This window comes from Pholcus phalangioides, unplaced genomic scaffold, assembly GCF_987345545.1.
Source record: "Pholcus phalangioides strain wild (caught in Gottingen) unplaced genomic scaffold, Ppha-v1.0 ptg000008l_1, whole genome shotgun sequence".
Classification (NCBI taxonomy): domain Eukaryota; kingdom Metazoa; phylum Arthropoda; class Arachnida; order Araneae; family Pholcidae; genus Pholcus; species Pholcus phalangioides.
The window spans coordinates 41764303-41789575 of NW_028301601.1; the positions used below are offsets into that span (position 1 = coordinate 41764303).

The following is a 25273-nucleotide window of genomic DNA, read 5'->3' on the forward strand; positions in this document are numbered from 1 at the left end:
TTGAAACCCCATTCCGTAGGCCCCGATGACATTCTAAACTCCATTCTCAAATATTGCGCGGAAGAAATCTCCGACTATCTTCTAATCTTATTTAACGTCTCACTAAATACCTCGATTCAGGATCATCGTAAAGTTGGCGTATTTGTTTCCTAATAATTTTATAATTAAACTACAAAGCTTTTCCCCTCAGTAGTTGTTTGTGGAAGCTAGACGCACCTGTGTTGTTTTTGTTCTCTTTGGGAATTTTTTCTGATTTTCGTGTGCGATGAATTAATAAACACTTTTCATTACTTTTAGTATAATCAATAAAGTTCAAGTGATACTGTTATATCATTTGAGGCAGTGATAGTGACTGTAACAGGCTACATTTTGGTGTAGTTTGTTTCTTATTTTGCGATTTGATTCCGAGGGTGGAGGCCGCCATGTTTGAGAGTTTGGTTGTTCCCGACATCGCCAACTTGAATGTTCCCATTATCGCCTTAAACGCTATTATGAACACTTTCGAAGTAGGTTTTTTTTTTCTGATGTCACATAGAAAGACGTAGAACAAGAAACCAATCCAGTGGTAATGACGCATATATGGGTCAAACTGTTTCCAACCCTTGAGTGGTGTTGATGAATATATGGGTCATGAAGTATCTATTCCTTCCCCCTTTACCTGTTGTATTTTGACTGACACCTTCAACGCCTCCTAATCCTCACTCATTCAAGTGAATGAAGCACTTGGTCGAAAAGTTACAATGAATTGGCTCTAGAACATCACAATGACTACCTTATAATGTATATAGAACAAGGTGTGACTTTTTTTTACTGGTATCTTGGAAGTAAAAAGGCAAGAAATGGGATTAGGGAGGGGTATGAAGGAGAGAGAAAACTATCTTTCCAAGGAGGAACTGTGTGTGTTTTTCCCCGCTTATATATTCACAATATGCAAAAAGCGAAGCTGTGTGTGTGCACGTCAAAATTCTTCTGAAATTTTTTTTAAATTTTAAATTCAGTGAAATATCGATACGGACCACGAAAAATGTCTTTGTAGAGGGATTATCGTTATATCGAGAGGCAGCAGTTTAATATTAGGCTATAGGCATTGCTAAATAAGACGAAAAAAATCGTTGTAGAGGTATTTATCGTTGTATCGAATATCATTGTAGCGAGGCGAGATTTCACTGTATATAAGCACGTAATATAAATACGTATGTAATTCGCCAAAACCCAAAAAAAATGTTTATTGGCTGGAAGATTAAATTAAATTTTTTTTTCAGAATTTCATTTTTTAGGAATTTATTCCAAGTTATATGTATATAGATGTGGCGGTCGCCAATAACGTGTGCCGGTCGCCAATGCAGACTGGGCAGAGAGAAGATAGAGAGAGCTAGAAAACACACACGCAGTTATGCTCTCCTAGTTGTCATGGTGTAAATATTTCTATATTTTAAGCGGAATAAATTTAATATGATGAAATAATCTGTTGTGTCAAAAAGGTGCGTACAATGTCTAAGACACACAAACATCAAGCAACAGAATTGGTGACCAGTTGATGAAACACGCAACATTTTTCGTCGGCAACGCCTATGCATATAATACGACATAGCTGCTTCCACAGGCCAGATGGGTTAGTCTCATTTCCCTTAAAAGGCCCCTTGTAGTTTCCAACCACCCACGAAATTTATTGCCTTGTTTTTCTCCCTTTTCTTCTTTTTTTTTTTTTTCATTATTATTCCGTTCGCCCCTCTCTATCATTTGTGCGTAGTATTCCTCTCTCCCCTTTTCCCCGACCATCAGTATGGCAGACGAAAAGCCGGAAGGAACCATCGTTACAGTTGCGATGAAAATTCCCCCTTTTTGGTCAAATAATCCACGATTATATTTTGCTCAAATTGAAGCAAATTTCCAAATTTCTCGAATTACGAATGAAAGAACAAAATTCAATTATGTTGTGGCAGCTTTGGATTCTCAAACTCTGACACATATTTCAGATTTGGTTTTCCAACCTCCAATGGAGAATCCATTCACCGTTCTTAAGATTTAACAGAAAATCAAAAAATAAAAACTCTTTTGCAGGATATTGAGTTGGGGGTACTCCAAACCCTCATATCTTCTCAGAAGAATGAAGGAACTAGGGGGGGGATAAAGTGACTGAAGATTTCATCAAAAACATTTGGCTGAGTCGCCCCCCTCCTAACATTCAGACAATCCTAGCTGTCAGTTCAGATACTTTGCCTCAGTTAGCCGTGATGGCAGATAAAATTATAGAGGTTACTGCCACAAGCCAGACAGCAATCTGCGCAACTGAATCCAGTCACACTTCGCGTCTCGAGCAACAAATAGCTGACCTGGCAGAAAAGCTCGAGCGTCTTAGCCGTGGCCACAGCCGCTCAAGAGGTGGATATTATCGTTGACGACGATCTATCTCTTGGCAGCGAAAACGCGACAGTCAGAATAAGAAAGACGACGGAATTTGTTTTTATCATAGAAAATTTCAGGCAAAAGCACAAAAAAGCACAAAACCGTGCACGTTTGAGGGAAACTAATTAAGCCTTCGGTCGACACGGCGGACATCGCAAGGCCTAACAATAGTAGCCGCCTTTTCATTTTCAATCGCGCATCCAATTTGAAATTTTTAATTGATAGTGGATCGGATATTTGCGTCATACCTCCATCTCCTTCCGAGAAACGAAAAGCTCTTTCCTATCAATTAGTAGCAGCAAACAACACGAAAATTCAAACGTATGGTACAAAATTGTTGAATATAAATTTTGATCTCAGACGTTCATTCAAGTGGCTATTCACCGTCGCAGATGTCAACAGACCCATCATCGGTGCCGATTTTCTTCGCCATTTTGGCTTAGTAGTTGATATCAAAAATCGGAAATTGATAGACCCATTGACTAATATTTCAAAACAGGGAAAAATTCTTTCTTGTTCAAACTATGATATTAAAACCATTTCTCAGGAGACCGAATTTCATGCTATTTTGGAAGAATTTCCCGAAATAACGAAACCAAATTATAGGCTCGCTGATGTCAAACATGACACTCTGCATTTCATTCCCACAAATGGTCCTCCCATTTTTGCGAAAGCTAGACGGATGCATCCACAACAGCTCCAAGCTGCTAAGGAAGAATTTAATTACATGCTTGAACAGGGCATCTGTCGTCCTTCAAAAAGCAATTGGGCTAGTCCCTTACATATGGTCCCCAAAGGTACTACCGATTGGTGACCAACAGGGGATTACAGGGCTCTCAACCGAATTACTCAGATGGATAGGTACCCAATTCCTCATATTGAAGATTTTTCCCAGAATCTTTATGGTAAAAACATTTTCTCAAAACTGGATATAATTAGAGCCTATCATCATATACCAGTTAATCCAGATGATGTAAAGAAAACTGCCATTATAACACCTAATTCATCTCTTTCCCTGTCCTTTTCTAGTTGTTCTTCCAGTTCTTCAACAGTCTTTACATAGTTCATATATTCGAAGGAATTTTCCGAGAGAGAAAGATAATCTTCCGTATCGCTGGTATCTTGTCTAATCTCATTTCTCTCCTCTACCTGAGTATGTGTTTGTTTCTTCCTTAATTCATCTGATTCTTTCTTTCCCACGCAAAAAACTCCATTTTCATCCGTGTTGTTTTCTATCCATTCTATAATGTTTAGTAGGATTCTATTAGCTCTTTTTCTTTGGCTGTTGGGTAAGTTGTATCTGATTGATCCTATATTATTATTTGTGGTATTGTAGTTCACTATGTTTTTGACTTTTCTTAATAGATGCGTGATGTTAACCTTTTGCTTCTTAGTCTGTACTTCTTCCTCTTCGCTGAATACCACCTCTTCGTCTAGGCTGCCTATTTCTGTCTGGCTGTCATCGCTAACCTCTGTTTGAAAATTAAAATCGTTTTTATGTATTTCAATTTCAATTTCAATTTATTTTATTAAATAACAGTTACATTCGCAAAAATAACACTACCCAAGAGGCAAATGGCTGCCAATACTGGGGTTATGATCATGAAAAAAAAATTTAAAACTGATACAACGTTTCATGGGAAAAAATATATATATATACATAAATTCAAACACAAAAATAATCATAAATACAAAATCAAGTTAATTAGTAGTACAAGTATTTTGAAATTAATTAGTAAATATTTATAATGTGTTCATTACATTGAAGTAAAAAAGAAAAAGGGGGAGGGAAGAATTGTGTGTGTGTATATACATGTACATATTGTGGCTGGCTTTCGGAGTGCTACTTTAATTACACATAAAAAGGGATTAATAAGATTTGCAGTTATGGAGCTATGTGAAAATAAATTTCAATATCATTTATTGAGTGAAGATATTCTTTAAGTTTTCTTTTGAAATGAGGCAGATTTGTAATTGTTTGCATTTCATAAGGTATTGAATTGAAGAACATTGGCGCTATGAAAATGAAGTGTTTTTGCAAAATATCTTTGTGTGCATGTGGAATAGAAAAAATACAATTTGGTCTACGTGGATTTACTGTAGTGCGCATGGGCAAATGGTATTGTTTTTTGTACAGAGTAATTGCAACTTTTAGCAAGTACAGCTGACGAACAGTTAAGACGTCAGCATTACGGAAAAGAATATTAGATTGGGTGTTATAGTCATTATATATTAGTCGAATTACTTTTTTTTGTAGATTAATTATAGGACGAATATTACTATTGTAATCTCCACCATATATACAAAGACCGTAATATATGTGTGATTGAAACCACGAAAAATACAAATTTCTGATGAACACTTTATTAACCTGACTTCTGAGATGAAAAAACTTGAAAATCATGTACCTCAATTTATTTTGTAGAAAGTTTACGTGTGATTTCCATTTTAAATTATTATCGAAATAGAGGCCGAGATATTTAATACTCTTGACAGCTTTAAGACAGTTACATGAACATGAAGTGAGATTACATTGGTTAGTATGGTATATCAATTGAATAGGGTCAGGAGAATTATCTCGTAGGGAAAATTTCATGTATTTGCTCTTTTCAATATTAATTTCCAGATCATTAATAAGAAACCAATTCCGAATTTTTAAAAGATCTTCATTTATTTTTTGGTTCAATACCTCTAGTGGATCATGACTTGCATACATGACCACCGTATCATCAGCGAAGCAGATAATTTTACCAAAAATATCAATGTCGCAAAAGTCATTTATGAATATTTGAAACAAAAAGGGACCTAAAACTGAGCCCTGAGGGACTCCCCTTTTAATTATTAAAGGAGAACTGTAGAAACTTGAACATCTGACTCTTTGGATTCTATTTTCCAAGTATGATTTCATCAAATCGTGTGTACCACCCCTGATGCCAATTGAATACATTTTCGAAAGGAGAATATCGTGATTTATTGAATCAAAAGCTTTTCTTATATCCAAGAATATTGCTATTACTTTGTGGGATTTATCAACGTTTTCATAGACAAATTGAGTAAAAGTTAATAATGCTGTTTCAGTATTTTTTTTAGGTAGAAACCCATGCTGATTATCAGAAAAGAATTTTGTTTTGTTAAGGAAGTCAAATACTCGGATTTTTATGATGGTCTCAAACACTTTCGAAAATGTTGGAAGAACAGATATTGCTCTATAGTTGTTAAAAACATTCACATCTCCTGATTTGTAAACTGGTGTAACATTTGCAATTTTTAAAACATCAGGAAAAATAGAGTATTTAATGCAGTCATTAAAAAGTTGGGTCATATAAGAAACCACATTATTTGGAAGCACTCTTAGTATCTTTGAATTAATAATGTTAGAACAATTTTTACCTCGAGATATATCAAATATAATATTCGAGACCTCAGTATAACTTATTTCAGAAAAAAACATTGATTGAGAGTTATTGTTAATTGAATAGGCAGGAACATAATTTTGATATGAAGAGTTATTTCCACCCGACATCGTGATGAAATGGGTATTAATATTATTTAAAGTTAAAATTGGATCCCTTCCCATAGGCAAAGATTGTTTTGGCCCATCGGTACCTAATATTTTATTTACAAATTTCCATTGTTGTTGTGATGTATGGCATTTATTAAATTCATGAAGAAAAAATTTATTTTTTGCTTCAGTAACTTTCATTTTAACACAAGAAGTAACCGATTTATATGCAATGTTCACCAAGACATCAAATGGAAATTTTTTACATTTCAAATAGAGACTTTGTTTTAGTTTTACAAGATCCAAAACCTCCTTTGTAACCCAACTATTTTTTTTTCTGTTTTTCGGTTTATTAAAGCATTTAGTATGATTCATAGTGATAATTTCAAGAGTTTTGAGAAAAGAGTCAAATGAAATATTGGGATCACTTTCTACATATGCAAATTCATAATTGTTTAAGTAATCAGTAATATTTTGGTAATCAACAGACATAAATTTCTTTCTCAATTTATTGGAATTGTAAGTATTGTTAATAAAATTTAATTTACAACCAATTGCATAATGATCAGTTAAACTAGATTGGAAAACAAATGAATTAACACATTCCATGTTTCTGCTCATTCTGATGAAAACGTGGTCAATACATGATCCACTGCCATTAGAATATGATCTGGTTATGTTATTGATGAAACATTGGAAACCAATACCATAGAGAAAATCAAGATAATCAATGACAACGTTATCATTAACATTCAATAAATCTATATTTATATCACCAATCAGAACAACATTCCGATATTTAAGTGTTTGTAAAATCGGACTAATTTCAGATACAAAACAGTCAGAGGAGAACGCATGAGATCTATATGCACTAAAAACCAACAATTCCAAGAGATCACTATAAATTACAACATATTCAGCGGTTTGCATAGTTACAAAGGTGATCTGATTGAAATTGAGTGATGTGATTTTTTTGCAAAAACCATAACCCCTCCAGATCTATTTTCATTACGACACTGAAAAAATTTTGAAAAATTGGGGATATTGTACAAAGCAATCTCATTTTCATAAACCCATATTTCACTTAAAACCAAGACATCTATATATTTCAACACAGGTGTTAAAGTTAAAATTAATTCGTCAAAATTTGTTCGTAGGCTACGTATATTGTAATGGAGTATGTTAAATTGTAGTTTTGGGCAAGATAAATCACATTTCGGGTATAAAAAATTTCGGAGATCATCCAGAGTGCACAGTACAAGACAATCTATTTCTCTATCAATGAACGATATTATTTAAATCCTCAATAGTACTTATCCTGTACACCCCGGAACCCTCCGATTGACGTAAAAATATCTTACCTCCTTTTGCCCAACAAAACTTGTAATCATGCTCCGTTTTGAATTGTTTAGCGTGATACAATACCTGTTTTAAATAAGGAGCCAAATGTTCATTGAAATAAACAGTATTCGGTCTCAGCCTAGAATCAATTTTCGAAGCACATAATTTCAGTTCACGAGCCGCAGCTAAACACATATCACGGGTTTTTTTTGAGTCAAATTGGATTATGATAGGCTTAATCTTGTCCTTTCTTGAAGTTGGTACTCTATGAATGGCTGTAACTCTCTCAGCTATATCTAATTTTAGGTGTTGGAACAAAGCTGTCTTGATCGTTTCTATGTTTTCATCAGCTGTCTCTGGCAGACCCAAAACCTCAACATTACACCTCCTAGAATATTGTTGAAGTTCAACAACTTCGGAATGCAATCGTTTTATTTCATTTTTTAAGCTTGAATTTTCCTCTGTCAAGAGAAGCTGTTTCTCTTTGCATTCCCTCAGTTCATTACAATTTTGTTCAAGCAACAATTTCAATGAATCTACAGATTGTGAATAAGTTGTAAATTGGTTGGTGATATAGACCATCAGAGATTGAAACTGCTTTTCGAATATTGCGATAACGTTTTTTATGACACTGGTAGATTCCGGCGATGAATCGGTTATAATTTCACCAATTTCTTTAGCGAGATTTTCATTTATACGCGGCACCAATTCAGCGACACTTGTTGATTCTGTATTAATAGTCACATCACTTGCCACTGATTTTACCGTCGAAACACCAGAAGTTGTAGGAGCACCATAAACACACCTGCCACATTTCCATGCCGATTTACGCGACACTGTTAATTTTCTGAAATTTTTTTCTGCAAGTCCAGCACAGTAAAAGTGAAACATTGCCTTACAATTCAAACACACAATTTTGTCTTCATCAGATTGAATAGATGTACTGCATGGTAAACACATCTGAATGTTGTTGTACGCCATGATTAGTGTAGCAACCCCAACAAGCTTTACTAATTATAGTATATTGACTAGAATTTAATTGTTTGAATATATAATTTTAACTTTTTGTTATTGTTTTAATTTACGAGCATCAACGGGATGCGTATGACTGTTTGTAAATCATTTTTTTTGTTTTCTAGTTTTTGTGTTGATGGTAACTCTAGATCACCCTGTTTAGAATTTTTATTATTCCCTTTATTATCTTCTAATACTCTTTTCTTTTTCTTCTTTTTGTTCTTTTCCCTGCTTTCATGTCCACGTGTTTGTAAAGATCCCCTGGCTCTTTTCTAAGTCCTTGGATATCATTTTGCTGCACCCCTTCTTTTGAGTTTTCCATCTTCTCATGTTCTTGATCCTGGTCTCTTTTCTCTACCGTTGCTCACAGTCGTCCTGATTCCTTCGTTGGTGTGTCCTCCTTGTCCTTACTATTTCCATTATCTTCGTTTCTGCATATTGGTAGACACTGATGTTCTTGACTTCTTTTTTCAGGTCCCTGGTGATCATTCTGCTGCACACCTTCCTCTAGTTTTTGCATTTTTTTTTCATGTTCCTGATCTTGAGTTTGATTTCCTATCTCATCCGTTGACCGCAGTTGTTCGATTTCCTCTGTTTGTGTGTCCTTTTGGTTATTGTTTTTCCCATTATCTTCGTGACTACATGTTTGTAGGCAATCCGATGCTCTTAGCTTCTTCTCATTTCCAAGTCCTTGAGAATCTTTGTGTTGCACTCTTCCTTCTGAATTTGACATCTTCTGATTACATTGGTCTTGATTGACTTTCTGTGCCGTATCCCACAGTCGTGTTGATTCCTCCATCATCTGATGTCTAAATTGTATTCTTTTGCTCCTCCTTATCTTGGTACTTGATGGTGGTGTCCTGATATTTATGAAATTAATCGTATTCTCTGAGCTTGGTGTGTCTCCCTCAGTACAACACTCTTTTCTAAATCTCCCTCAGTAGTACTATCTTCTGAATTTCCCTCAGTAGCACCATCTTCTGAATTTCCCTCAGTAGCCCACTCTTCTGACTTTTCTTCAAGATCGCACCAATGATCTTCCTCTCTATCCTTTGTCACCGAAGCATCACTCTGAAGCTCAAAATTAGGTATGTTTTTTTTTTACTTGTCCCCTGTAAGCTATTGTCAGGTTTTTCAATTATCGTTTGGTTTAAAATAATTGTTTTCAAATTATGCAATAAAACTTTGTTGTAATCAATAAGACTCCAAATTATGACTGAACGCAACAAACAGTACAGAAATCTCTATTATAGTGATGATCTGACAACGTTATGGGCGAAATTCTACGATTCTCCAAAAATAGAATACAGAATATGGTCTAAAATGAAAAAACGGGACATTGAACGTTTATAATGGATATCTCGCAACACTGCAAGAAAAACATGCCCCGAAAAAAGAAATCAAAATATGGTCTATGACAAAACGGCACTATACATTTTTTAGAGCTCAAAAAATAAATATAAACTGATTGACCATTACGCCAAGTACCGGTATAAATGTGTTAGTAAAGGGTACTTTGTTTACACTCTTCTTCTGTTCAGATTGAAATTTCAAAAAATTATATCAATTAAGCTATTGAAGATAGAATTCCAAGATAAGCGGCGGAGCAAAATTGAAGATAGAATTCCAAGATAAGCGGCGGAGCAAAATATATAAATCAATCTTGCTAATATTCAATAACACTAATTTTAGAATAATAAAAACATTTCGAAATGAAATTTCAAAATTTCACATGTTAATTTTGCATAGACTCCTATGGGAATTAAAATGTCCATAATAATTAATATGCAACTCCAAATTTCAAAATATTGATGGTGGAGCACTATGTATAGGCTACAGAATGTATATGCATTTAAATTGGCATCTTAACGGCATTGTTTACACAATATTTTTACAATGTTTGCTCCATAGGCATAACATTGAAGATTCAAAAATTCGTAACGGCTAAAATTTTCCATCAATATTAGTTTGAAATATTGTTTTACATAGAAAACCACACGAAGAATTCGAATATGAACTCAAGTTCTGGATTTGCTCACTGCTTATATGAGAAAAATCTTTACCAAGTCCGGTCGTTAAGTAGTACACAAACGCCGTAGACAGCCATGCTGTTCATAACATCACGATTAGTTTTGCAACCACTCATTGTAGACTCACGCAGTAAAAATCACTTCATACACGGTTTGTTCACTCACAGTTTATGATATATCGCGACACTTCATGCTTATTTAAAAATATTTTATAACGTCATAAAGATAGAGCGAAAAATAGTGAGCTGTACGACTGATTGTTCGATGGGCGGAAATTTTTTGGGTGTATACCAAATGGGACCCGACTTGAACTACTTTAAAAGTTCGTCAGAGCTGGACAAATGCCTGAAATGGGCAAAAAAACTGTCGGGCAACAATGATTACTGGGCTTCAACAATCAGTTTCGAAATATTTAATTTGGTTACCGTGGTTCTCAAACAATGCGTTTCAGACAAACATATGCCTTTGTAATGGTTTGCAACTTTTTCAATCTTCCCAGAAATCCCGGGCAGCACCGGGTATTATAGATAGTCCATAATAAGAAAGAAATTAAATTTCAGACAATTTAGACACTGGATACTTGAACAGAAAAAAAAACATTGTTATGTAATCTTAATAATCCGTTACAATGTTGCTTTATGGAGCCAATAAACGATTCTTTTCACCAATAAAATAAATGAGTGAGAAAAGTACAATATATATGCAGTGAAACCTCAATATAACAATACTCTGCGGAACAAGGAAAAATATCGTTGTAGAGGGTTTATCGAGAAGCAACAGTTGAACATTAGAGTGTAAACATTTCCAAACAATACCTGAAAAAATATCGTTATAGAAGGATTTATTGTTTTATCGAGTGTCGCATTAGCGAGGTTTCACTGAAATAAGAAAAATGAACTTTTCTAAATGTGTTCTGTGAGCAGGACAAGGAGAAAAAAATAGCCAATACTGTAACAAAAGAAAAGGTACTGATGAGTGCGCAGGAAGGAATGAAGACTGGGCCTCCATGTGAGCAGAAATAGATAACTGATAAAAATTGAAAATATTTAAGAAAATTTTAATTAAAATATCATATATATGGGTATTTTCTCTAATTCTTTCATCTTAAAATGCTAATTTTTAAGGTTAGTACCGCAAGATTTTTCGGAAGCTATTCCTTGTACCCTCCCGCAGCAGAGCCTCAGACTAAACTTTTCATGTGCTCTTCTATAGTTAATTTGCAATGTGCAAAACAAAAAATGATAAGAGACTCGTCCCGGGCCCCAGGACTGAAACCCTGTTAGCGAACTGCTCCTGCCCAATATAGTCTTTTGCTATACATTAATGTAACGAACGAAGTTTTTCTACGTAAACAAATTTAGATATCAGTGGTTCTAAAAAGTGCACGGTTCCTAGTGGGTTCACTGTGACTTTGCAACATTGATGCGTGCCGGTTCCGTGCTCTGAATTGATTTCTTTCATCACTTCTAAAAGGCGGAGGAGAAACGATGGCTAGGACCAGGGCCCCCACAAGGGTGAGGCTGACAAGGCTCCATCCCTGGACTCGGGACAATTCTCGTCATTTTTTTGCTTTTCACGCTATAAATTCATTATAAAGGGACCCGTAAATGTCAGGTTGCGGCCCCCCGCAAAAGATACCATTGGCCTGGCATCTTTTGAGCCCTCACAATCTCATGGCCTCCACATCTTGGAGGAGCCGTTGTTGGCAAACACTTGAGAACCACTTGATATTGTATAAGTGTCATGTCATATAAGTGGAACTATTGCTAACCTAGCTGCTTCAAATGAAAGAAGGTCCAAACACTCAGAGAACTTGCCTTGATGAGCAGTCTAAAGCAGCGGATCTTAACCTTTATCTACTCGTGCAGCCCTTTTTAGTATATAATTTCTATGACAGAGCTCCGTAGATTCGTCTCTTTTATTTATTTATCATTTACTGATTTATTTTATTTTCTTCGAGTGACTGCGGAGCCCTTCCCGAAGTGCACATGGAGCACCAATTGAGAACCGCTGGTCTAAGGAAATAAATGCACGCACAATTGTACCACTGTCAAGACTTGTAAGCAAATTTTCCCATATCTGCCGGCATAGGCGTACGCTGAATTTTCTCGAGGGGGGGGGGGGTTCAGATTTTTTTTCCTTCGGGGGGGGGATTTACGTTTTTTCCTGCAAAATAACACTATAATCTTGGCTCAAGGGATGGGGGGTTAGAACCCCAACTCCCCCCCCCCCTCTCTTTTGCGTACGCCAATGTCTGCCGGTATCAGTCATAAACAAGGAGACAAATTTTCCTTTAAAAATCTTTGACGGCATTAATTTATTCGAGTGAAATGTGTGTCTGCATCACCCCATTAATGCAGAATTTCATTTATTGTAAAATACTTTTACCATGAGATAATGGAAGGACGCCTGCGTGCAGGGCCCCTACTAGATACTTGAGATTGGGGGGGGGGGGAAGGCATCATCTATAGTTTTATTCTGTCAACGCACAGATACAACTGCAACCGCTGAGCGCGGTTTTTTCAACCGAGAAAATCCACATTTTTTTGGACGGTTGGGGTAACCGGAAAGCTGCCATCATGTATTGCAAAGGCTTGCGCTCCCTGATGACGGTTCGGCTGGACCTGCGGTTGCTGTCTTCCATTGTCTATTAAGTGGTTTGACAAGGAGGGTGACGGGATTTCGGATGCACTGGACAAAGGAATTGCTCTCCTCAGGTTGCCATAAAAATGAGGGGAAAAGACAAATTCGAAGAACTGTATGGTGAAGTTCTATTCGACAGAAGCTAATTCTTTGTTTGGCTGCACTGATAACAATAAAAAAAACCAATGAAGAAAAAATTAAATTTTTCTAACTAGTGAAATTTTTTTGCTTTCCTACATGAGCATACATTGAAACTCGGATATAATGACATTCATAAACTAACGTGATTACGCTAAAACCGAGATGTATATTTTAGAACACTTGAATGAAATGCATTGGATCCCGATTATAACGTGTTAGCAAAAAACCAATTAGTTACCTCATCCAAAAGGGTACAAATTACCACGGGGCCCAACCATTTATAATAAATTCATAAAAAATTATCAGAAATAAAAATAATTAGAAATCTGAAGGAATTAATTTTTTATATTTGCAAATTTTCCGTATCAAACTTTTGAAACATTTATTAAAAGCCTAAATATGAACCGGGAAGGGGAAATATGCCCCTTAAAGAGCTGCATTGCGTGTGTTTTGCTTTCATTATTCTGTTTTTTTTGGTATTTATTTTTGTATCGTATATGAATGTGGCTGTCTATCTGTTGTTTTTGCAATTAAAAAAAACTATCTAGGCCAGCGGTTTTCGACCGGTGCTCCGTGTGAACTCCCAAGGGCTCCGCGGCCCTCGAGGAAAATAAAAAAAGAACCAGTAAATTTGAAAAAAAATAATTATTAATACTTTTGAATAAAAATAAACCAGTAACTTTGATGAATAAATAAAAAATAGACCTACGGGGCTGCGCCATAGAAATTATGTACTGGAAAGGGCTCCGTGGGTCAAAAAAGATTGAGAACCGCTGATCTAGACAAAACGTTGTATGCGGGTAATATCGAAGAGTGCACTAAAACAATTTTCACACCTACCGTTCTTTTCAAGCAGTTTTTAATTTACATACACACACAAAGTCGCAACTAGGGAGAGCGGGTCCACTGTATCGAGTGCTGAACTAGAGGGGGCGCCGAATTGCCCCTTTAACACCACTCCTTCTAACCTTTCCTTATACGGGGACGCCAAAAGCTTGCTAGCTCCAGTTAAAAAAAGTATCCAACTGCGGCCCTGTATGTGCCTTAAACCTTGCAACATATATACTGATGAACAGGGCCACAACGACATGCGTGGTCAGCCGGGGCAGGCACGCATTTTGGCGCCCCCTTTGAATATTGAAGGAGAGATGAAGGGTTAACATTTGCGCTCCTGTCTGGCTCGGAGTTCGGGGGCATCAGTCAGTGCCGTCTTAACGCATGGGCCCACCCGAGCACGGCCCGGGTGCCTCAAGAGAAGAGGGGCCTCCCAAAAATGAGATACGATTGAAATTTTGAAGGATTTACTATGTAGGGCCTCCTAAAAACCACTTGGCCCGGGGGGCCCATAATACTCTTAAGACGACCCTGGCACCAGTCCCACCTGCTCCTCTCTAGTTGCGGCCCTGATGCCGTATGTACAGGGTGTTAAGCGGGCCGGGGTAGCAAGTTCAGAGGGGCGGCAAATTTGAGTAATTCGTGGTCAAGAACTTTAAATTATAACGTGAATGGGAGCAGAGCAATTCGAATAGCCAGCACGTGGCGAAGCCATAAATCTGTGTCTGGAAACGGATTTATTGTGAAGCATGTAAATAATTTCGTATAAGGACATTACGTTCCCTTCGTGTCATCGCATCATCTGGAAAAAATCATCTGATAACTGATCGGGAGAAATGATAAACGAAGAAGTTTTTATGACGTTTTTCGTTACCACGGTTCTTCGTGTTCATCACAATGAATTTACTAATCCTCCGTTGATGGATGTTCTTAGTATTATTATATAGCGTTATACTGTATCATGCGTGATTGAATAAATTTAAAAAAAAATTACATTAAACGAAAATATCTTATGTTCCAGTGGTTGCCAAATTTTTTGTGAGCTAATGGCCCTTTGTACCGTATTTCCTTCTCGTGCTGCCCCCCCCCATCTTTCCCCAGGACCTTCTACCCCGGGTGAGGGGGGGGGGCACTGTTTCACTTGTTGGTTGAAAATTGAACTGCAGCTTAATCCCATTATAGCAAACTTCCAAGAGACCGGAGAAATCACTTCGTTACAACGAAATTTCCTTGTAAAGGAATTCCAGGTTGTTGCCGTTGTGCCTATGTAAACTGTTGTGGGAGGTTAGAAAAGTTTTCGTTAGAACGAGATTTTCACTGTAACGGTATTCTTTAAAACGGGGTTAGACTGTATTTGTTTTACTTCATAAATCTCCCCATGGTCTCATTGAGATATCCTGAAAATTTGGATGTACTCGGTTAAGCAGTTTTTGAGGAAAAACTACTCGAAGTACGAGAACTTAAACTGTAATCACCCATTATGTAATTATTTACACTCTAAACCGGAGGTTCTCAACCTTTTTCTAGTTGTGAGCACTGGCTGTACCCATAATCGAAAGGAGAGCACCCTTACAAGTTTGATCATACGTATGCATGAAAAATTAGGATGATTTTAATCCTCGAATGCAATTTGAACGAGGTAATTTGATTGAAACGTCGATCGAATTCTAGCAAGCAATTATTGGACAGGAGCTTCGAGAACTCCAGTTGCTTCAGGTAGCACCGTGGTGCTCGCGAGCAACAGGTTGAAGATGCCTGCTCTAAACCATTATACTACATCTGGTCATGTAGGCCCTATGTGAACAAGAAGCCCAGGGTCACGCGAATATGGGTGGCTTTAAGATGGCCTTGGTCCCACGAACAGCTTTTCTGAGTTCGCAAAGTAGTCCCTTCCCCCCCCCCCTCTTTCTGATGTACACCCCAAACCCAAAACAGAAGTTCTCGAGGTGTGGGTCGCTTTTTCTGGGAATGTTCGGCATTATCGCTCGGAAGGACGCCACGACGACTTTGCATTGCCGCGAACCCCTGCAGTGCTTTGGAATGGCTCTTGCTATTCTTACGAGCAGGCCGAAGAAGCCGCGAGTGGCAAAAGTTTCAAGAACCCCTGCCAAGGTCTTCCAAACGGGTATACCAGTCGGTAACTGTTTTTCAGTTTGTTTGCCTTCATCCGGATTTCTGAGAATTATAAGAAAAACCATTATCTATTTTAAGGGCAATAGACCTGTTGGGAAAAGTAATAAAATTTAGATACTGTACTTCCATTTAAGCCCAATTGACTAGCCTTCCATGCACGCCCTTGGGAAAACGAATGGTCTTTTAAAAAAAGGCACTTCGCGAAACATAAAACAAATTTCGTGGAACCTGTCAACTCGGACATCTCCTACATGGGGCAACTTTGAAAGGCACCGTCATAATCCTACAACACAGAATGTCGGCAATATCGAACGGCTTAATTTAATTGTAATGGAACTGTATAGGTGTCCACTTCAGAAAGGTTTTGGTATCAGTAAGCCAATCTTAAGCCGTAGCTACGATTATTATTGGAACGCGTGAGGGCGCTTGCACAGTGTTGCAGTACATTACAAACCATATTTTATCCATCTCATTTCTTATTTACCAGTTCCATTAGTTAGCTGTGTCAACGAAATTTTTTTGTGCCACCATGTCTTCAGCAGATTCTGATTCGTTAATGGCTAGCGATAGTTATTCCGAAAAAATCATAAGCGCGGTTGAAAAAAGACCAGCTTTATATGACAAAAATATATTATTTAAATAGTTTTTTATAATATATGTTATTTAAATAAATTATGATGATTCCAGTCATGATATATAAAAAAATTTGTGCGATTTGGTCACGAATCGTAAAAGCATCAAAAATGGGTCAACTTGTAGGTTGTCTTTCTTCAACTTTGAATTAATTTCAAACGGCAAATATTGTTACAGAAAATTAAATTCCATTACATGAATATTTTTATTAGTATATACAGTAAAACCCCTCCTTCTTGTGAACACGGACAGGACAAAAAAAATTAAATCCATGTAAAATGGGTGACCGTTAAAAAGAGGTTTGAAATTCATACTTTTATATATTATACAACTGTAAATTATTATTTGTCCGTAAAAGAGGGAGTATCCGTTAAGAGGGAGTATCCGTTAAGAGGGGGTTTTACTGCAATGCAGCTTATGAGCACAAATTTGCATGCCAACTGGAGCCAACTTCAGCTTGGCGAAAATAATTTAGCCAATCCCGAGATGCGACGTGACATTAAAAAATAAAAAAAAAAACCCTGGTTGCTAACAGCAGTGTGTGTTTCACGAAAAATTCCACGGTTGCTGATAAGATCAACCGCACCAGCCAAACCGTAGTGTGCCGGCAGCCTGAGTGCTCAAGAAGCAGCAGCAGCACCCCCCGGGTTCTGACGCCACACCAAAACATATGCATCTGGATACCCTCCATCCCTTAGGCAAAACAGGGAAAAGGGGCACAAGCAGAAATGTGAGAAAGCGGGGGGGGGGGGGGTGAGGGAACACTGCAGTAAAATGTTTACTGTATCAGCGCCTAAAGGCTCTATCAATTGTGATGGCAGTGGGGACTCCAGCAAGATTCAAGACTCATAGAGAGGAAAAACAGGCAGTTTTTCCTTTAATTTTTTTTTTTTTTTTCGTGTTCGATATTTACGGGGGAAAAAAAATCAAATCTATATAGGAGGTTTTTATTCCTGAATCAATTCTGTGGGTGCTCGAGCACCCACAGCACCCCCGGCTCCGACGCCACTGCTTGGAGATAAGAAGCTTCGCCATCCCAGAAGAGTGAGAGTTGAAAACTTCCACCACTCAATCGGTTAAAATGAAAGAGGTGTAATAGCGGTAAAAAGTAAAGAGATGAAACTATTAAAAGAGAGAAACGTGGGCATAACGACATCAGCGTAATAAACCCCCAGTTCTATTTTGCTTAGTACATTAAACACAGGTAATGTGAGTAGTTTGGGTGTGGGTCATAATCCCGACAGACGAATTCCCGACAAGTCACAATCCCGACAGACGAAATCCCGACAGGTCAAAATCCCGACAGGGTCGAAATCCCGACAAGTCAAAATCCCGACACGGTCAGAATCCCGACAGGGTCGAAATCCCGACAGGTCAAAATCCCGACAAGTCGAAATCCCGACAGGGTCAAATTCCCGACACGGTCGAATTTAAAAATTCAATTTCGCCGTATAAGCCGCACTTCGCGATTTCTGTCGGGATTTGAATTTCTCGCGGCGAGGGGCGTTGGGGCGCCGATGAGAATGATAAATTGCGATCAAATAAATTTTTCAAATTTTAATTTCGCCGTATAAGCCGCACTTCGCGATTTCTGTCGGGATTTGAATTTCTTGCGGCAAGGGGCCTTGGGGTGACGATGAGAATGATAAATTGCGATCAAATAAATTTTTTAAATTTTAATTTCGCCGTATAAGCCGCACTTCGCGATTTCTGTCGGGATTTGAATTTCTTGCGGCAAGGGGCCTTGGGGTGACGATGAGAATGATAAATTGCGATCAAATAAATTTTTTAAATTTTAATTTCGCCGTATAAGCCGCACTTCGCGATTTCTGTCGGGATTTGAATTTCTCGCGGTGAGGGGCGTGGGGGCGCCGATAAGAATGATAAATTGCGATCAAATAAAATTTTCAAATTTTAATTTTGTCGTATAAGCCGCACTTCGTGATTTCTGTCGGGATTTGAATTTCTCTCGGCGAGGGGCGTTGGGGCGACGATGAGAATGATGAATTGCGATCAAATAAAATTTTCACATTTTAATTTTGTCGTATAAGCCGCACTTCGCGATTTCTGTCGGGATTTGAATTTCTTGCGGCAAGGGGCGTTGGGGCGCCGATGAGAATGATAAATTGCGATCAAATAAATTTTTTAAACTTTAATTTCGCCGTATAAGCCGCACTTCGTGATTTCTGTCGGGATTTGAATTTCTCTCGGCGAGGGGCGTTGGGGCGACGATGTGAATGGTGAATTGCGTTCAAATAAAATTTCCAAATTTTAATTTCGCCGTATAAGCCGCACTTCGCGATTTCTGTCGGGATTTCCATTTGTCGCTGCAAGTGGTTTGTGGCGCATACCATGATCAATGGAGATCAATAATTTGGAAATTCATTTACTTTTCCAACTTGGCGAAAAGCAAAGGATTCAGGGTTGCCTTTTTCTGGCATTTATCGATTTTTCTATCCTCTACAAATACTGCTATTCCTTATTATTTTCTTTGAGAATTTTTCGAAATTCTTTCTCGCTCAAGTTTGAAATAGATTTAAAATGTCAAATGATATTGCACAAAGTTAGACCGTATCATGAAGATCTTAATTTAAAATTTTCAAGGTTTTCGAAAGCAATGTAATAGTAGAGAAATATTTTTATTCATATGTATAAAATTACATGTCTTGACAGCTTAATTCACTGATTCATCGCCGAGCCGCAACCACTGAAGGTCAGGCCCGTATCTAGAAATTCCATTCGGAGGGGGGGGGGGGGGGGACAAGGTGGTCAAATCATATATTTTGGCCATGTTTTACCTTATTTCAATCATTTTCTCTCATTTCGAAGGGACTGGATCCCCAATGCCCCCCTTCTGACTACGAAGCTATAAACATAAAATTATGTCAGTAGTTTTATTTTATACTGTTGAGACTCCCAAAAAAATTTCTTAAAATTCTATCTCTAAGTTGGTCTTAAGGCTTTGAAGAGAGTATGCAAATTGTGTGGTAGTGTAGTTGCCTACAGGGTGTCCTTTAAGAGTTAGTACGGCCATTGTCTTCTCAACCATCCGTGGTAGAGATGATTTCAGTTTGAAAAAATGCTCAAAAGGCGTTCAAAAATTACCCTGTACCAGTTTTGAGAGTGAAAACACAGAGTGTAACAAAATAAAAAAATATAAATTTTTAAAACTTCTAATTATAAAGTGACTGCCCCGTATCTCCTGAGACCATAAAAAAAAATCTAAGTTTACAAGTACAATGTTCGCTGAGATATTTGAATTCAAAATTCGAAGGAAAGATGGAAAGGACAGCATAAATTTTGGGAAGGAGCGTTGTCGATTAGTTTTTGCTGTCTTTTCATAACTTTTCTCCAGTTTTCGAATTCAAATATCTTAGCGAATATTGCACTGAGAAACATGCAATTTTTCTGTTGGCATCAGGAGAGACAATGCAACAACTTTCTAATTGGAAGTTAAAGGACGGGAAATCAAAGAAAAATTTAGATTTTTTTGTTTTGAGCCACACACACTGTATTTTCCGAGGATGATATCACTTTCCGCTATCCATACGAAGGTTTCAACGGTTGGCTGATGCGAGATGAAGTTAGGAAGGAAAAATTCAGCTGTGCTCTTGCTAGGAATCGAACCCATGTTCTCGAGCTTTCTGGGTGAGCCCACTAGACTACAAAGGCAAAGAATATCAATTTTTCCTTGGAACTTGTATGCGATGAACGGTCGGACCTAACTCAGGCCTCTGGAATCACGAAGTGCGGCTTATACGGCGAAATTAAAATTTGAAAAATTTATTTGATCGCAATTTATCATTCTCATCGTCACCCCAACGCCCCTCACCGCGAGAAATTCAAATCCCGACAGAAATCGCGAAGTGTGGCTTATACGGCGAAATTGAAATTTGAAAATTTATTTGATAGCAATTTGTCATTCTCATCGTCACCCCAACGCCCCTCACCGCGAGAAATTCAAATCCCGACAGAAATCGCGAAGTGCGGCTTATACGGCGAAATTAAAATTTGAAAAAATTATTTGATCGCAATTTATCATTCTCATCGGCGCCCGCACGCCCCTCACCGCGAGAAATTCAAATCCCGACAGAAATCGCGAAGTGCGGCTTATACGGCGAAATTAAAATTTGAAAAATTTATTTGATCGCAATTTATCATTCTCATCGTCACCCCAACGCCCCTCACCGCGAGAAATTCAAATCCCGACAGAAATCGCGAAGTGTGGCTTATACGGCGAAATTGAAATTTGAAAATTTATTTGATAGCAATTTGTCATTCTCATCGTCACCCCAACGCCCCTCACCGCGAGAAATTCAAATCCCGACAGAAATCGCGAAGTGCGGCTTATACGGCGAAATTAAAATTTGAAAAAATTATTTGATCGCAATTTATCATTCTCATCGGCGCCCGCACGCCCCTCACCGCGAGAAATTCAAATCCCGACAGAAATCGCGAAGTGCGGCTTATACGGCGAAATTGAAATTTGAAAATTTATTTGATCGCAATTTATCATTCTCATCGGCGCCCCAACGCCCCTTGCCGCAAGAAATTCAAATCCCGACAGAAATCGCGAAGTGCGGCTTATACGGCGAAATTGAAATTTGAAAAATTATTTGATCGCAATTTATCATTCTCATCGGCGCCCCAACGCCCCTTGCCGCAAGAAATTCAAATCCCGACAGAAATCGCGAAGTGCGGCTTATACGGCGAAATTGAAATTTGAAAATTTATTTGATCGCAATTTATCATTCTCATCGGCGCCCCAACGCCCCTTGCCGCAAGAAATTCAAATACCGACAGAAATCGCGAAGTGCGGCTTATACGGCGAAATTAAAATTGGAAAAATTTATTTGATCGCAATTTATCATTCTTATCGGCGCCCCCACGCCCCTCACCGCGAGAAATTCAAATCCCGACAGAAATCGCGAAGTGCGGCTTATACGGCGAAATTAAAATTTGAAAAATTTATTTGATCGCAATTTATCATTCTCATCGGCGCCCGCACGCCCCTCACCGCGAGAAATTCAAATCCCGACAGAAATCGCGAAGTGCGGCTTATACGGCGAAATTGAATTTTTAAATTCGACAGTGTCGGGATTTTGACCTGTCGGGATTTCGACCCTGTCGGGATTCTGACCGTGTCGGGATTTTGACTTGTCGGGATTTCGACCCTGTCGGGATTTTGACCTGTCGGGATTTCGTCTGTCGGGATTGTGAACGGAACCCGAGTAGTTTAGATAATATAAACCCTAAAATTATGTTTTATATGTTCTAGACCATAGTTTTCTAATCTATTTTGTCCCATCGCCCCCTTCTTCAGAAATGTTTTTCTCCCATCGCCCCCAAAGAAATCCAACCCATAGGATCCTATGTTGTACCCGTAGCTTCTACCACCCCTCTGGAACATTCCATCGCCCCCAGGGGGCGTTAACGCCTGGGGACGTTGGGAATCACTGTTCTAGACGGACTCTTTTTATGTTGAAAAACTCAAAATTGCAAATTATAAATATTTTTTTGTTATTGTAATAAATTGTTAATGTTTAAAAAATAAAACATGTAATATGCAAAAAAGTAAGTTTTTCATAATGTTATATACCTATTGTATTCAAAATATTATCCAAAGTATTCATGTTTAAGTGTTTGCCATTTTAAATCACTTTTGATGTTTGTCACGTCAAAAAGTCAACCCTGATTAAAAGCTAGATTTAGCAACATTATTTTTATGCAATTTGTTTGACTCAATATATTTTTTTTATCGTTTCCAGATCTCAGCGGTAATCAAGTGAAATTCGATGACCAGGGAGACGGCATTGGAAGATATACTATTTACAACTACCAGCGACACGAAAATTCGAGTTTACGTTATTACTATAAAGTTGTAGGGAAGTGGATTGACGGACTCCGTCTGAATATAAAGGAACTTAAATGGCCAAATGAGCAGAAAGATATTCCCAGGTCAGTGTGTTCTCTACCCTGTAGCGTGGGAGAAGTAAAAATCATGCAGGCAGGCGACGTTTGTTGTTGGATCTGCCATCGATGCGAGCCGTGGGAATACATGATCAGCGAATACAGTTGCAGAGACTGTGGTCACGGTCGATGGCCGCTTCCGAACAAAATGAATTGCTATAACCTGGAACAGCAATACACGAAATGGAATTCCATTTTTGCAATTGTGCCAATAGTAATAGCTGCAATGGGTGTATTGGTCACAGTTTTCGTGATAATAATATTTGTAAGAAACAATGATACGCCTATTGTGAAAGCTTCAGGACGTGAACTCAGCTACCTGTTGCTCGTGGGAGTACTCTGTTGCTACCTCATGACGTTCGTGATGATAAGCAAACCTACTCCAATCACATGTGGTCTGCAGAGGTTTGGAATAGGTTTCTCTTTCGCAGTGATGTATGCTTCCTTGCTGACAAAAACAAACAGGATATCACGCATCTTTGAGAGTGCCAGAAGATCGGCCAGAAGGCCAGGTTTCATAAGTCCAAAATCTCAGCTGGCAATCGCCTCAGTACTCATTTCCGTCCAAGTCATTGCAACTGCTGTATGGTTCCTTTTGGAGCCTCCAGGTGTGAGACAATACTATCCGGATGGAAGGCGTGACCAGGTCATCTTAAAGTGCAGCATTCGCGATTCCTCGTTCCTCCTTTCCCTCATATACAACATGCTCTTGATAATCATTTGCACTATCTATGCCATCAAGACTAGAAAAATACCCGAAAACTTCAATGAGTCCAAATTCATCGGATTTACCATGTATACGACTTGCATAATATGGCTGGCTTTCGTGCCAATATACTTTGGTACAGGAAACTCCTTCGAGGTGAGTTTAAATAATTATAGTATGCTTTGGGGAATGTGTGTCATAAGAAAATGTTCATCCCCACGTTACAGCAGAGATGGCGGAATATATGCGCTCATGGAGTTGAAGCAATACCAATAATTTGAATGGTATTGCTCAGCAACACCAATCATCATTCAAACATCAATCATATATTGCACCGAAAGATTTTTTTTAAGTACAGTAGAACCTTGTTCATCCGAACATCAATTTTCTGAAAAACTCGATCAACCGAACACCTTTTCAGCTTTCTATAGTCAATGATGCTCAACAGTTGGTATTTAATTGGAATTTCGATCCTCTTATCTCCCAACTCGATAGCTTCCTTCTATTGTACAACAATCCACTTCCAAACAATTGTACATACCGTACCGGTAAACTATAGATGTAATCAGGGGCGAATCCGGGTACAGTTTATGTTGTTATAAACTATTGACAATCAAATTAAGCAAGTGCGTGAATAGGAGCATATTTAGCTGCCATTCTTTTTCCATCTGACAAATTCATCTTAATCCTAATGCATCAACAAAAAGTTCTTATCACGGTTTTGCCGGGTGAGGGGAGGGGTATCATTTGTTGCTGAATTTCAATGCATTTAAATTCAATGCAATTAATTTCAATTTCCTTTGCGTTATCGAATTACGTAGTTTCGAAATCTATTTTCCGAACTTTTCACTTTTCCAAACGCCCTTCAGTCCCGATGTGTTCGGATAATCGAGGTATCTAATGTATGCTGAAAAAAGAGGAGTTTATTAAATGGCTATTTATTTTGATTTACGTGTTTTTTTTCCTACTCCTTTTTCGCACTGCCAACAGTAAAAGCCACCATTCGTCCTTAGCTTGCACACTATTCCTATCCAAAAGTGATTGCTCATTAGCCCTGTGGAAAAAACAGGATTTTGCTTAACCCTAGAATGTAGTGTTGTTGACTACCAATACCTCGTTTAATTATGTTTCTTTCCTGTTGTCAATTGGCAACTTCACGTTTGAGACATTCATTATTCCCATTTTCGAACAGAAGCTATTCATAGATAGCAGTAAAACTCCTCAATTAAAAACAGAAATGTAAATCTTTTGTGACTTGTTAAAAAAGAAAATCATGCACTGTAGGATTGAAATGATTTGTTTTTTCATTTCGATTTTTTTTAGGGTGAAGAACTCAACCCAAATTTTTTTTCTTTCTATAGTTAAATCACAGAGAAGGTAGTTATTTATATATTTGTAAAGTAATAACACTTCAATATATTTATTTTACATGAAATTTTTACGTCCATTTTAAGACGCAGTACAATTCTAAAGATTTTTAAAAATATTTTTCCCCGCTTTCTGTACACTTCATTAATTATGGAAAAAGTTATCAGCTCAAAAAAAAAAAAATCACGCACTGTAGGTTTAAAAAGGAACACCCTCTGAACTGAATGTCATTGTCACTTTCATACCATTTTTTTGCATTCATCCCTGCCCTTATAATTTGCGTCGTGTTCTTGAAATTCTAGGTGGTCAATGTGATGCTCTCAGGCACCATGGCACTTGAAATAAGGATTACAAACGGAATATTGTTAGCAACTTATTACCCTTTTTTTTTCCAAAAGCAAACGTGTTTATATGGAAAAAGAATAGTTTTGTAGGCTCGCAAAGCTGGTTAAAAAGTAAGTACTCTTTAACCAGCTTCGGACTGCACATACTGAACATGTGCATTCAGTTAACAATAATTGAATCTGTTGGTCCAGTGTTTCCCAAAGTGGG

The 25273-nt window shown here is 37.9% G+C and overlaps 1 protein-coding gene across 1 annotated transcript in view; it reads left to right on the top strand.

Moving 5' to 3' along the window:
- Nucleotides 1-25273, top strand: part of mGluR (metabotropic Glutamate Receptor) — a 375829-nt gene that overhangs the window by 195340 nt on the left and 155216 nt on the right. Inside the window, exon 4 of the mRNA XM_089234664.1 lies at nt 22446-23509. Within this exon, the coding sequence (XP_089090790.1) occupies nt 22446-23509 (1064 nt within the window). The remainder of the gene's footprint in view (nt 1-22445; nt 23510-25273) is intronic.